General features: G+C 48.6%; 1 protein-coding gene across 1 annotated transcript in view; it reads left to right on the forward strand.

Moving 5' to 3' along the window:
• GID4 (GID complex subunit 4 homolog) overlaps positions 1-15,187 on the forward strand; it is a 26,795-nt gene extending 11,608 nt beyond the window's left edge. Inside the window, exons 3-6 of the mRNA XM_032320626.1 lie at positions 1,963-2,070; positions 7,370-7,471; positions 9,062-9,192; positions 11,954-15,187. Of these exons, the coding sequence (XP_032176517.1) occupies positions 1,963-2,070; positions 7,370-7,471; positions 9,062-9,192; positions 11,954-12,017 (405 nt within the window). The 3' untranslated portion in view covers positions 12,018-15,187. The remainder of the gene's footprint in view (positions 1-1,962; positions 2,071-7,369; positions 7,472-9,061; positions 9,193-11,953) is intronic.

The following is a 15,187-nucleotide window of genomic DNA, read 5'->3' on the forward strand; positions in this document are numbered from 1 at the left end:
GATCTCAGGACCCTGGGATCATGACTGGAGCTGAAAGCAGAGGCTTTAACCCACTGAGTCACCCAGGCAACCCTGGAAACCTAATTTTACTTTATTTTATTTTATTTTATTTTTTATTTTTTTTTTTTAAAGATTTTATTTATTCATTTGACACAGAGAGATCACAAGTAGGCAGAGAGGCAGGCAGAGAGAGAGAGAGGAGGAAGCAGGCTCCCCGCGGAGCAGAGAACCCAATGCGGGACTCGATCCCAGGACCCTGGGATCATGACTGGAGCTGAAAGCAGAGGCTTTAACCCACTGAGTCACCCAGGCAACCCTGGAAACCTAATTTTACTTTATTTTATTTTTTATTATTTTTTTTTAAAGATTTTATTTATTCATTTGACACAGAGAGATCACAAGTAGGCAGAGAGGCAGGCAGAGAGAGAGAGAGGAGGAAGCAGGCTCCCCGCAGAGCAGAGAACCCAATGCGGGACTCGATCCCAGGACCCTGGGATCATGACCTGAGCCGAAGGCAGCGGCTTAACCCACTGAGCCACCCAGGCGCCCTGGAAACCTAATTTTAAAGGTATAAACTAGTGGCATCTGGCTGGCTCCATCGGTAGAACATGTGATTCTTGCTCTCAGGGTTATGAGGTCAAGCCCCATGTTGGGTGTCCAGATTACTTAAAAATAAAATCCTTAAAAATAAATAAATAGGGGCACCTGGGTGGCTCAGTGGGTTAAAGCCTCTGCCTTCGGCTCAGGCCATGATCCCGGAGTCCTGGGGTCGAGTCCCACATCGAGCTCTCTGCTCAGTGGGGAGCCTGCTTCCCTCTCTCTCTCTGCCTGCCTCTCTGCCTACTTCTGATTTCTGTCAGTCAAATAAATAAATAAAATCTTAAAAAACAAAATTAAAAAAAAAATTTTTATTTGTTCATTTGACAGAGACAGAAAGGCAGGCAGAGGGAGAAGGAGACTTCCCGCTGAGCAGGGATCCTGCTGTGGGATTCAATCCCAGGGCCCTAGGGTCATAACCTGAGCCGATCGAGCCACCCAGGCACCCCACAGATTTATTTTAAACACGTGTAGGTGTCTGATGCAGAATAAGAGGGGCCTACCTAGGGTCTGGAGAAGAAAGTGGGACCTTTGTGGTCCCAGGGACATTAGGACTGTAATCCATGGCTTGCCGGGCCAGTGACCATCATTACCACGTTTCCAGGAAACACCAGGGCCTGGCAGGCTGGGCCGAGGGGTTGCCTGGTTGGTTGGTCAGTTGGTTGCTTTTTCATAAATGAGAAATGGTGGACTTCTAACAGTGTGAACTTTTTCTTCCATTAGTTTTTTTCAAAATCTTGGGTGCCTCCTTATTAGCAGGTGACCAAATAGCAAATAAAATTCATGGGAGTATTCTAAGCACCCGGTTAGGATGACAGCTTATTTTTTTCCCCATGGTATTTGTTTCTGTTGTTGTGATTTTCCATCACAGACGTAATTTACATGTATTTTCCTTAGAGTGGATGGTCTTAGTTCATATGGTAGAATTAAATGTACCCTAATATACCAAAGTATTCTGCAAGAAAATAAAACAAAACACCCACCCCTGGAATCCTGAAGAGTGGAAAGTAAATTCCTTGCAAAGTAAATTCTACTTAGTTACTATCTGCTTTGTATTCTAGAACACTCGTAGTGCACTCGTCCAAAATTCTTTTCTGAGGGAGCAGTATGTAACAAGTGAAGTCGAAGGAGGGTTCTTCGCTTCTGGCAAACTCCATAAAGTCCAGAAGGCTCTCTGGGCACCCAGGTCACGTTGACGCTGCTGCCATTGACAGTTCGCTGGACTGACCCAAAGGTCATTGTTTAGCAGTGTGATCATTTTGTCAAAGTCCTGGGAATAAGTTAAAGTCAGGTTGATTTTTTCCTTTGGGAAAGGTAAAAACTCCTGTTTGAGACCTTATTCTGATACTTGGGTTTTTACCATAGGAGTATCCAACCCTTACGACCTTCTTTGAAGGAGAAATAATCAGCAAAAAACACCCTTTCTTAACGCGGAAGTGGGATGCAGACGAGGATGTGGATCGGAAACACTGGGTGAGTAGGTCTTTGGTCTCCTTGGGGCCCCCCAGGCTCTGCTGGAAAGTCAAGGAACTTAGCTCTCTGGGTCTTATCATTGTCCCCCATCCTGTCTGCCTGTACACGATTCCTTTTTCATCCCCTGTATGTGGGGAGCCCTGGGAGACACAGAGCAATGGCCTTTGTCTTTGGGGTTAGTGTGAGGTAGAGATGCAGTTTCTAGAAAGCTGCTTCTCCACTGGCATCTCCGTGTGGGGAGAGCCCTGGCGGTGGGGGGGAGGGTTCTTACCCAGCTCCAGACCGACACGCACGGTCACAACCTCAGCATCATCAGGATGCCACTGGAAACTCCAGTGCCCCCACTTCTGACTGTCCCGTGTGGGGTGTGTTCTGACTCACCATTATTGAACATTTTGAGACAACTTAGAGTCACCGTGCCCGAGTCTTTTCGTTGGCTTTCATACAAGTTTATGCCTTCAAAAATCCATTTCCCAGCCTGTCGTAATAGCCTTCTGGCTTAGTTGACCATGGCCATGGTGCATTTTGGTTTATTTTATTATTGCTTTTTTAGTTTTTAGTTTTTTGAGATTTTATCTGTAAGTAATCTCTGCACCCAATGTGGGGCTCGAACCTACAGCCCTGAGATCAAGAGCCGCACGCCCCACCAAAGAGCCAGCCAAGCGCTCCAGTGAATTTTGGTTTAACACTGAGGAAGTCCAATGTGCTCACCCTTTAAACCCACCCAGAGTGATTGAGTCCATAACGAAAACTCTAGAACGCCTCAGGCTTCCCACTGCATCTCTCACCTGGCCTGTCCGAGCTCTCTCCTGATTCCAACATGATAGTCCTTGGACAGGACTCCCTACCACAGACCCTCGTCCAAGTTAACCTCACTGTAGGTTAGCCGCTTTGCTTGTTCATGTTTTCTACTTGAGATCGGAAAGGAACATCCTTCAGATGCTGAATTTCAATTCAATTTAAACTTGAGCTTTTAGAACCATTTTTGGTAAGTTACATGTTTTACCTGTTGTCACAAATAGACACTGAAAGTCAGTCTTTTGTGTGTGTGCAACATGAGGGAATGAACAAGAGGGAATTGGAGAGCCTGAGCGGTGCGCGTGGAGCCAGCATCAGGAACAGAGTTGGAGGGGCTCCCCGCTGCTGTCTGGTCCCAGCCTGCCCGATGCGGGCTCTTCCGTGCTGCTTGAGGCCTCATGAGATGGGTCCCTTCTCTCTCGGACAGCCCCGGCGGGAAGGCTCTTCCTTGTACTGAGCCACAGCCTATCTCCCGTCCAACCCGGGTTTTCCATCTGAAATCAGTTCTGCCAAAAAGGCGAGGTCTTTGAGACTCAGTGAAAAGTCAGTTCAAGCTAGGTCTGTGGCAATTTAACTACCTGGAAACCAGTTGTTAGTGTGCCAGACTTCCACTAGAACACTGGAAAATATCTGGATCTCCTTCGTTAGGCTGAACTGACGTATTTTAAGTGACATGGGGACGAAGAAGGCGGCCCTTGGTATGTTAGGATGAGGAGCCTCTGGGCTCTTCCTCACCCAGCAGTCTGGGCACCTTTGCAGTACTCCATTTCCTGTACCTTTCCCAGCCCACGCTGGTGTCCCAGTGTCCCATGTGGGATCCCCGTGTGTCAGGGCTTGGCCAGTGGCTGACAGAGGCGTGCCCCGGAGACACGGCGGGCTCCGTTCCTTTCCAGACCACCGCAATAAAGTGACTTGCAGTAAAGTGAGTCAAATGAAATCGTTTTGTTTTCCCAGTGGATATAACACTTACACTTACGTGATACTATAGCCTGTAAATGGCACAATAGCATTAGGTCTAAAACAACAGTGTACACACCTTAATTTAAAAAAAACTCAAAGACTGAGAAACGCTCAGCATCCTTCTAAGCTTTTCGCAAATCCTAATCTTTTTGCTGGTGGAGGGTCTCGCCTCAGTGTTGATGGCTGCTGACTGGCGGCGGGGCGCTTGCCGAAGGTTCGGGTAGCTCTGGCCGTTTCTCCAAACAAGAAAACAATGAAGTTGACCACCGTCATGGGGGCTCTTCCTTTTGTGGATGATTTCTCTGTGGCCCTGGATGCTGTTCGATAGCATTTTATCCACCATGGAACTTCCTTCCAGACTGGAGTCCGTCCTCTCAACCCCTGCTGCTGCTTTACCAGCTAAGTTCATGTCATATTCTAAGTCCTTTGTTGTTGTTTTAAGAGTCTTCACAGCATCTTCACCAGGAGTAGATTCAATCTCAGGAAACCACGTTCTTGGCTCCTCCAGGAGAAGTAGCTCCTCTGTTCAAGTTCCATCATGAGCTCGCAGCCACTCAGGCCCATCTTCAAGCTCCGCTTCTGCTTCCGGTTCTCTTGCTGTTGCCACCACATCTGTAGTGACTGCCCCCACTGAAGTCTCGAAGCCTCACAGTCACCTGTAGGGTTGGAATCCGCTTCTTCCAAACTCCTGTACTGATATTTTGAACTCTTCCTGTGAGCCACAAAGGTTCTTAATGGTATCCGGAATGGTGGATCCTTTCCAGAAGGTCTTCAGTTTACTTTGCACAGATCCATCAGAGGAATCACTCTCTGTGCAGCTAGGGCCTTCTGAAGTCTTATTTCTTAAATAAAAAGCCTTGAAAGTTGAAATGAGCTCTTGCTCCACAGGCCGCAGAGTGGGTGCTGTGTTAGCAGACCTGAACACAACGGAAGTCTCACCATCCGTCGCCATCGGAACTCTTGGGTGACCCGGTGCCTTGTTGAGCAGCAGTAATATTTTGAAATCTTTTTTTTTCTGAGCAGGAGGTATGAACATTCAGCTTAAAATATTCAGTAAACCATGTTGTAAACAGACGTGTTGTCATCCAGGCTTTGTTCCCTTTCTAGAGCACAGGCAGAGTAGACTTAGCATGACTCATAAGGGTCGTAGGGTTCTCGGAATGGCCCGCAGCGTCAGCTTCACTTGAAGTCACCAGCTGCCTCAGCCCCGGGCAGGAGAGTCGCCCTCACCTTTGACACTCTAAAGCCGGGTGTTGGCTGCTCTCCAGCCATGATAGTCCTGGATGGCGTCTCCACCGACAGAAAGCAATTTCGTCTATGTTCAGAGTCTGTTACTTAGTGTGGTTGTTTAGTGTAGTGTATTAGCTTAATGAGGGTCTGGAATCTTCTGGAGAACTTGCTGCAGCCTCTCCGTCAGCGCATGCTGCTTCAGCCTGCCCATCTGTGGTACGCAGATGACGCCGTTCCTCAGTCCTCCTGAACCAGCCTCCGCCAGCTTCAGCCTCTCCCGCCGCTTCCTCACCTCCCAGCCTTCCCCGAACTGAAGGGAGTCACGGCCTTGCTCTGGGTTAGGCTTGGGCTGAAGCCATTGTTGGTGCTGGGTTGGCCTTCTCTCCAGACCACTAAACGGCTTTGTTATCATTCATCTGTTCCCTCTAAGGCCCTTCTCATGTCATTCTAGAACTTTCCCTTTGTGTTCATGACTTGGCTTACTGGTGCAAGAGGCCTAGCCGTCCGCCTGTCTCAGCTTCTGAGATGCTCAGTCATTTCTAGCCTTTGATTTTAAGTAAGAGACATGCAACTCCTCCTTTCTCTTGAACACTTGGGGGCTGTGGTAAGATTATTAATTGGCCTCATTTCAATATTGTTGTGTCTCAGGGAAGAGGGAAGCCTGAGGAGACAGGGAGAGAGATGGGGGAATGGCCAATCAGTGGAAGAGTCAGAACACATGCATTTATCGATGAAGTTTGCTGTCTTATTTGGGGGAAGTTGGTAATACCCTAAAACAATTCCATTAGTAACATCAAAGATCACTCATCACAGATCAGAGTAATGAAAAAGTTTGAAATGTTGCAAGGATCACCAAAATGTGACACACAGGCACAAAGGAAGCAAATGCTGTTGGAAAAATTGTACTAACTGACTTACTCAACACAGGGTTGCCACGAACCTTCAATTTATTTAAAAAAAAAAAAAATGCACCATCTGGGGCACCTGGGTGGGTCAGTTGGTTAAGCATCCAACTCTTGGTTTCCATTCAGGTCATGATCTCAGGGTCATGAGATCGAGCTCTGCATTGGGTTCTGCGCTCAGCGTGGAGTCTGCTCGAGTTTCTCTCTTCCTCACCTTCTCCCTACCGCTAATAAATCTTTTTTTAAAAATGCAGTATCTCCAAAGAGCAATGAAGTAAAGTTCAGTAAAACCAGGACCGCCTGTCAATTGGAATCAGAGACCTTGTTTTTCACCCTCAAGTTTTCCTGATACTTGAAGTCGGTATCACGGTGGTGCCCTAAAGTCAAGATTCCATATACTTAATCCAGTTAGAATAGAAATACACATGTCGGGGCGCCTGGGTGGCTCAGTCCTTAAACGTCTGCCTTGGGCTTAGGTCATGATCCCAGGGTCCTGGGATCGAGCCCCCCATCAGGCTCCCTGCTCAGCGGGAAGCCTGCTTCTCCCTCTCCCTCTCCCCCGCTGTGTTCCCTCTCTCACTGTGTCTTTCTCTGTCAAATAAATAACATCTTTGAAAAAAAAAAAAAGAAAAGAAAAAGAAATATACGTGTCACAAATTCTGTATCTTAAATCTTATTTTAGGTATTTTCTCATAAAATGAATGCATATTTATTTTTAAATATTTGAGTAAATAGATAAAGAGAAGGAAAAAAATCATCTATAACAACAATACCCGAAGTTAAAACAAGTATTAACCTTCTTTTTTCTTTTCTTTTCTTTTTTTTTTTCTTTTACAAAAATAGGATCATGAGACACAGTTTCGTAGCCTATTTCTAGTCTCCGCTTTTAAAAGGACTTAACATATATTACCCACTTCCTGTTTCTACTTCACTGGCTGGCCCCAAGCCACGTTCCTGTGTCAGAGGACCCCGCTTTAGTAAAGCCCTTTTCTGCCTTCGGGGTGACGTGCTGGCTCTAAGTTGTTCTGCGTGGCTCGTGTTGATTGACTAGGAGATCTTCCCGCCAGTCCTTCCTGGCTTTGCTTGTGGTAAGGTGTCCTGAGAAAAGGCCCCCTGGAATCACATTCCTTCCCAACTCAGGGGGCCTTTCCTCAGACTGCATTAACTAGACAGGTGTCACGCCCTGGTGCCTTGGCAGGGGGCGGTGAGGGGGTGGGTGGATCAGGCCTGAGTTCTCGGATGGGGACCTCAGGCTCCCTTCCCCCATCCTCCACCTTTGCTGCTCTGTGGGCACATCCAGCCGCCATCACGCCTTTGCGAAGGCATTCGCTGCTGGGCGCAGGAGGACAGTTGTGACACTGGCCTCCCCCTCCGCCCATCAGTCCTCATGCTCAATTTTTTGTTTTCAGGGCAAGTTTCTGGCTTTTTATCAGTATGCAAAATCATTTAATTCCGATGACTTTGATTATGAAGAGCTGAAGAATGGGGATTATGTCTTCATGAGGTGGAAGGTAAGGTCCCAGGCCAGCCAGAGCCTGCACCGCACCCAGCGCCCCATCTGCTCCCCGAGTCTGCTCATGACCACTTGTCTCCGTGTAGTGCCTTTACATGCTCACAAAAGTGGGCACGGCTCCAGGCCACACTGGCCAGCTGCCTCCATGCCCCGCGGTTTGTCTTTGGTGACACCGTTCGGTGGTTTAGCAGATGAATTCATGCTTGGGGGGAGGGGGTGATCGGCCCTCAGCACCCTTGACTTTCCAGGTTGAGTCATCCCTGGTGTTCTGGGGACTCGGGAGACCCAGAGTCCGTCCCCGTCACTGCCTGCTCTCAGTCGCGAACCCGCCTAAGTGACTGTTCCCTCATCACGTCCTAGCCAGGCTTCAGTGCGCTCTCAGCTTGCCTGCTTCCCTCCAGCAGGAAATGAGGGACCAGGAATGGAATTTGGGTTTTCCACTCTCACGAGCCCTCAGAGAGCTCCATCTGGCTGGACTCGAGAGATTGGCTTTGGGCTGACACGTCTTTTGTGTTCTCTTTTGATAGCCTGGGATTTACTGCGTTCCAGCCACAGGCTGGCAAAATCGTGAAGCGGGTTTGTGAAATCACTTTATGAGCGGACACCCGCTTCCAACCCCTGGTTCCCAGTCTGTAGGAGAAAGTGGTTTTATCTTGAAATCTTGCCAGCTTCCGTACAGGCAAATCATTGAGTATTATTCCCAATCTTTAGTTCGTACAGCTAAGAATTTGGGGAGGGGGGCGGGTGCCGTCCCTTCTTACACAGACACGAGCCAAGTGCAAAGGGTAAAAGCCCAGTGTGCCCTCGCGAGCTTGCTGTCTGGTGGGAACTGTGCCAGCAAATAAAGCACTAAAGGAAGTATCTTGCAAGGTTCTAATTTTAAAATTAATTTTTAAAAACTAGCATTTCAGAGGTTGAGGAAAGGGATGGAGAGAGTCTTTAAAAAAATATTTTAAAAAAACCCAGTATAGTTGTTTGGTCTCCAAAGACCTTCTCAGCGTGACTTGCTGTGGGCTTTCGGTAGACCTCCTGGGACCCTGAGGCCACTGACCTCATCTTGCTGGGAGAGTAGGTCCCCGGATGTGGCTTTTCAGCTTGGCTATGGGAGATCACAGACTCACCTCTTCCCAAGGTGCCCGAGCAAGAACAGTACCCTTCTAATGGCTGTGGGTGTCGGGCTTTTTGAGGGGGTGTTACGCGAGCAAGTGGTGATTGATCTGCCCTCAGAAAGCAGAGGTGATCAGGAGCCTAGCACCAGTTCCCGGGGTGAGCCAGAAACCTCCTCTTCCTGGCTCGTTCTGTCAGTGGGTTCTGACACATAGGTGGGTATCCAGGCATTTCCAAGATGCGTGGACTCTAGAGCCCTCTCTTCATTGCTGATATCAGTGAGCTCAAGACACAGGCTACTGTGTTAGTATCTAGAATGCTGTTGACAGATCGGGTTGAAGTGCAGATGTTCACCAATTGTCCGGCAAGTCTGGGCAAGGCCATGGGACACTGAGCCTGAGAACCACCTAAAAGCTAATGGGCAGTCCCAGACGCGGCTGGAGCACACCGTCTGTTACTGACCTCCTCCATCTGTGTGCAGGAGCAGTTCCTGGTCCCAGACCACACGATCAAAGACATCAGCGGTGCTTCCTTTGCCGGGTTCTATTACATCTGCTTCCAGAAGTCGGCAGCCTCCATAGAGGGTTACTATTACCATAGGAGTTCAGAATGGTAAGGTACCCCAGAGGCGAAAGGGGCGGCTTGCCGCTGTCCCTCACCCCGAGTTCTCCCTTCACTTGCCGAGTCCGAAACCCTCTCCACCTGTTTCTGCGTAGCTTCTGTGCTCTGTCTGCATGTGGGGGCCTCTTTGAATGATCTCAGTTGCTCGTGGAGAGACTCCTATCCCTAACCACAGAGCAGAGTAAATCTCAGGGTGCTCGCTGAAGAAACTCACTGCTCAGAGCTCTCAGGCACTTCTGTTATCAGCAGCATTTCTCCCAACCTTGGCCACTCTCGTATGTTCTCCCAAATTGAATCAGTAACGAAACCGTAGGTTCCAGCTACGGATATGGTGAGTTTTACTGTTAGCAGCCTTTCCGGTTTTGGGGTCACGGTCCTCACATGCTGGCCCCATGCCCTCTGGTCTCAGTCTGGTGACCGAGGGACCCCCATGGGAGCTGGTGGTCCTGCCCCGTGTTTCGTCTGAGGTGAGAGGTGGAGTGCCACCTCAAGTGCTGGCTCTGGTCCCCTTTCTGGGGACTCTCCTGACCCATTGCTGCTGCTCCAAGCACCTTGCTGGACCTGAAGAAGGAACCTGGTCGCAAAATACCTGATTTCCTCTCCGAATGTAGGAGCACTGTATCCCCTTCCAAATGTTTCCCGCTTCGGCGACTTGCGAGTGATGTCTCTCGCTGGCTTGACTCAGGCTCCTTGTTCAGTGGCAGCAAAATGAGATCTGCAAATCAGTGCCCCAATTACCAGGGTTTCAGTAATTGCCCTGTTTTCAAAGGAGTTTTTCAAACCTGTTACAGCCTTTTTAAAGTATTAGCTCGATGGAGAGAATTCAAATACCATACAATGTACTTACTGAAAGCGTGCAATGCGGTCGTCCTGAATGTTCCCAGTTGTGCAGCCATCACTCCCACCACCGCAACCAGAAACCCTATACCCCTTATCCCTCAGCATCGAGTCCCCATCTCCTCCTAACCCGAGGCAGCCACTGACCATCTTTCCATACAGACACGCCTGTTCCCGACATTTTCTGTAAAGGGAACCTCATACACATGACGAACCAGCCTTCATGTCCGGCTTCCTACACCCAGCCTGGTGCTCAAAGCTTCGGCCATGTGGCAGCATGGGTCAGCCCTTCATTTTAACTGCTAGATAATTTTCCGTGGTACGGATGGACAGCAGCCCCTCATCTGCAGTTTTGCCTTCCGTGGTTTCAGTTATCTGCAGTCAGCACAGTCCAGAGGCAGATGGTGGTCAGTGGTCACGTGCCTGCTAACTTTCATCCATAATATTGTTATAACTTCTATTACTAGTTGTTGTTCATCCCTTACTGTGCCTGACTTAATAAATTGTACTTTACCATAGGTTTCTGTACAAGGAAACAGCATACGTAGGATCCAGTACCATGCACAGTTTCTGGTATCTACTGGGGAACGTATCCTCCCAGATAAGGAGGGGAATGCTGTACCACATTTTACTTCTCCGTTCATCGGTTGCAGGGTTGTTTCCCCCTTCTGCCTGTTGTGACTAATGCTGCTAAGTGTATAAGTATCTGTTTGAGTTTCTGTTTGAATTTCTGCTCTCAATTCCTTCGGGCATAGACCCGGGAATGGAATTGCTGGGTCATACGGTAATTCCCTGACTTTTGAAGGAACCACCAAAGCGTGTGACGCACTGGGTTCCAGTTTCTCCACGTCCTCCCCAACGCTTGTTATGATGTCTTTACGATTATTGCTGTCCTAGTGGGTATGAAGTGGGGTCTTGTGATTTGGATTCATATATTCTGATAGCTAATGCACGAGTGTTTCCTCATTTTTGGCTTTTTTTTGTTTTTTGTTTTTTGTTTTTTGTGAGAAATAAACTGCTTTTTCCCATGCTCCTCCTCACTCCCATGTGAAACAAGAAAGGGGAGAGCTAGCATCTACCCTGTCAACTCTGATTGTCCCCTGGGGGTTATCGTCCCCGTGTGCGGATTGTCCCAGCCTCTGTTTCTCCTTCATCTGCTTAACTCCTTGGAGCACCTACCAGTGAGGCGAAAACAAATACCTCAGAACTCTGATGTTCTCAAAGCCTCGTAGCCATGTCTAGGAAGGCGAGAAAATGCAGTGAATGGTAACATAGGCTTTGGGGTTGGCTGGGAAGTCCCTGTATTCCGTGAACGGTCATGGGGTGTGCTTCTGCTCCCCATGAGGCCCTGAGGCTAGTCCAGCCCGATGTTCCTGGAGAGGATGAGTGCTGGACAACAGAAAGAGGCAGAGTGGAGGTCAGGGATGAGGCCCAGAGCTTGTCTGCCTCTCCTTTTTTTTAAGATTTTATTTATTTATTTGACAGACAGAGATCACAAGTAGGCAGAGAGGCAGGCAGAGGGGGCGGGAAGCAGGCTCCCTGCCAAGCAGAGAGCCCGATGTGGGGCTCAATCCCAGGACCCTGAGATCATGACCTGAGCTGAAGGCAGAGGCTTAACCCACTCGGCCACCCAGGTGTCCCCCGCCTCTCCTTTCATAAGAGGTACCCTAACTGCTTCGTGGTCAGAGCACGAGACCTAGAAGCAGCTTCTCGTAGGTAGAGCTCAGGAGAATGAACCAAAGAAACAGAAAGAGAACCAAACTTGGTGCGGCCGCTAAGCTCTGTGATGCGTCTGCCTTCCGGTTCCAGCCTGGGGCCTGCCGGGCGCTCTGGTGGCGGGGAGGGGGTTCCGCACCTCTGTTCTGTCTTCAGGCTGCTTAGACCGCCTCCGTTTCTCTCTCTCCCCGCACTGCAGGTATCAGTCTCTCAATCTAACTCACGTTCCTGAACACAGCGCGCCCATCTACGAGTTCCGGTGACAGTGGTTCAGAGCAGGAACCAAATAAAACTGAACTTGGCAAAAAAAAAAAAAAAAAAAAAAAAAGGAAAAAAAAAAAAAGAACTTTGCCAAGAAAATTGTGTACCTGCCAGAACCAGGAGAACATGTGTTCCTGTTTCTTCACGAGCAGACTCGCATTGGAAAGCATGAATGTTAACCCACAGAATCCAAGGAGCATGGCCAACCAGCGGGGCAGACGCAGGGAGCGTTCTCCGCTCTTCCCCGCTCTCTGCGGCAGTTTGGTCTTCATCTGGTTTTAAGCTACCTTAAATGCACTTTTCCTTCCTGCACAGCTAACTTCTGTATCACCGAAAGGCCCATGAGGCCCATTCCTTCCTCCATCCCCACCTCCAACCGATTAGAAGGTCAGCAGCCCCCCCACCCCGGTCACCCTCAGCCTTGGTGCTCAGTGGTCTCTGCCCAGGCCCCAGCCCTGTGCGCCGCCCCCACCCCTACCCCCAGTTGCTTAGTCTGGTAGCTTAAGAGAAGGCAGAGCCCCAGCACACGTGTCTCCCCCCACCCTCCCCAGAGCTCTGTGCAGGGAATCGGGGAGCTACAGCAGCATCTGCCAATGAAACAGGAGGCAGAGGCTGCCTCATGGGCTCACCTGGCACTGCCCAGCCCCGCCGTGTTCACGGCGACCTAGTCAGTGGCTGGCAGGTTCCCTAGGCCTGCCATCGGGGATCACTGAATTTTAAGGCTTCCAGATCCCTGGCAGGAACAGATTCCAATCCTGCTCCACTCAGCACGTTTGCTCCAAACTTTTGAACTTGAGGGCAATACTAAACTTAAAAAAAAAAAAAAAAAAAAAAAAAAAAAATAAAAAAAAAAAAAGGAAAAAAAAAGAGTTTTTTTATTACAAAATTATTTTTATGGTCCCTTTAACAAGGACCCTATGGCAAATGCACAATTATTCAGAACTACATTTTATCGTTTTCACATTGAAAACAGCAAATGTTGACTTAGTAATTTTTATACCTATATCTATATGTAAATGTATATTTAATCAACCAGCAGTTTCAAACTAGTCATCCTGGTACAAAAGTTTTGCAGCATCACATCCACTCTAGTGCTAAACCTGAGAGCTGTCTTTGGGGCCGGGTTAGCATTTGTACCTCTCCTTTTGCTACTCACGACAACAGTGCTCTGAGGTGACCTTCTCCATTGAGCCCAAGGGGCCGCTGTTCTCCCGAAGCAGCACTCTGAAATGTTGGGTCAGGGGAGGGGTGAGAACATGAACACGCTCGAATAACTCAAGGCTCACGTGCCAAAGTGTGTGTGTGGGTGTGTGTGGGCGGGGTGTGGTTTTTTGGGGGGGAGGTGTTTTTTAACGTTTTAAAAAGCTTAATAGGTTGGCATCATTTGGGGCATCGCATCTGTTGGCGGTTTACGAGACTTGCTCAGAATTCAGGAGGGAGAGCTGGAACCCACAGGAGCAAAACGGGCTGAAAGCTGCGTATCCAGGGTCAGCGTAAGCACATGTGCGGCCCCTCGATCTACAGGAGTTTGGGGGATATGGTGTATTCTTATAAAGTGACTTTCCTTTTGACAACCTTTGTACTGTACGTGACTGAGACTGAATTTTGAGGAAGCCTTCAAGGAGAAATACTTGGGAAACTAGGCAGTGGTGCCAAGACACCAAGGCAGTGTCATCCTAAGGCTTTGGGCAGACATGAGACCGACCCCTGTAGGGAGGCCAGGATCTTGGAGGCCCCAGAATGTTGGAGCCCCAGTGACCGCAGTGGAAAAAGGATTCCCGTCCGTTTGGCAGAGAGGAGTCCGATGCTTTCTTGATTCTGAAACTTCCAGGTATCAGGATAGCTGGCTCTGGTCCCACCAGCTGATGGCACAGTACCGAGACCACGCTGGCTTGTCCCCCGTGTAGCCGGCAGGCATCCTGTGAGTAGAGGACACGGTGGGGCCGTGCTTTCCCAGGCTGCATGAGCCATCCGTTTCCTTCTCACAGTGTGCTCACCCAGCTCAGCTGAATTTTGCAAGCTCCTTGAAGACTAGAGGGAGGCCCCACTCGGAACCTAAGGGGTGAGCTCCCTTCCTGGAGATCATCGGGACCCTGTCCGTGCGGCCCTGGAGGTCATTCGGTCAGTCCAGCACACAGGAAAGACATATGCAAACACTTCTCCCATTCAGCTAGCCAGACCGGCCAGGTTCGACCCTAGGATTTCTTCCTTCCTTTTTTTAGCGAGGTAATGAAGTGTACCTGTTGTATTGGGGAAAATGAAGAAGTGATACTTTTGCTAGATCTTCTGGGTGCATCTGTGATGAAGCTTTGTTTGCGTAAACATCTGCGTGGTTGAGGACAGGGAAGGCATTATCTGTCCGCCGCCTCTTAGTAATTCCTGAACAACCGACATCAACCCTTTTTTTTCTCTTGAGTCCCCAAAGGAACTTTGGGGATCATCCCCACCCGGGGTTACCTTTTCCTGAACCTTCCCAGCGGTTTACATGCCTCTGGTACTATGTGCAATAGTTTTGGTTGACATTTGTGTTCAGTAAGAAATCAGTGCAGGTTGCAGATTTTCTACCGTCTTCCTCCACCCCAAACCTGCCATGAGGTGGGATCTTAGAGATTCCCACTGCTCAGAAGGCCTCCATTCTGCGCCCCTAGCCTTGTCTCTCTTCTGTGCTGGAATTATCCCTTCCCGCCTGCCCCTCCTTTTAAACTATACAGCATTTCAGCTGCAGCCCAAAAGTAAGCAATGCCTAATATGAAGTAGAAAGTCCCATCTGTGTGCTGGTTCTGTTGGTAATGTGGATCTCACAAACTCCAGGGGAGCAAAGGGGCTTTTCAGTGTCTTTTGCTTTCAGAAACAGGGAATTTATATTCTAAGGCCTTGAATTGAGTTTTTTTTTCTCATAAAATAGTCTGATAAGCTAATTTTTAAAAAGAAATGCCATTAAGTATGTTGCATTGTGGTTTAAAATTACTAACAAGTTCTGGGAAAGAATATTTGATTTTGAATCTTACATGTTTTTAAAAATTAGATATGAAGGGGCACAAAGTATGAATATTTTGTTTCTTTAGGGAGGACATGTGGAAAGGGTTTGAGGGTTTGGGACGGGAGAAGTATTTTGCAGAGATATCAATGTCCAAATAATTTTTAAAAAATAATAAAGGTATTTAAGCAGTGA

The sequence above is a fragment of the Mustela erminea genome, chromosome 18 (genome assembly GCF_009829155.1).
Source record: "Mustela erminea isolate mMusErm1 chromosome 18, mMusErm1.Pri, whole genome shotgun sequence".
Lineage (NCBI taxonomy): Eukaryota > Metazoa > Chordata > Mammalia > Carnivora > Mustelidae > Mustela > Mustela erminea.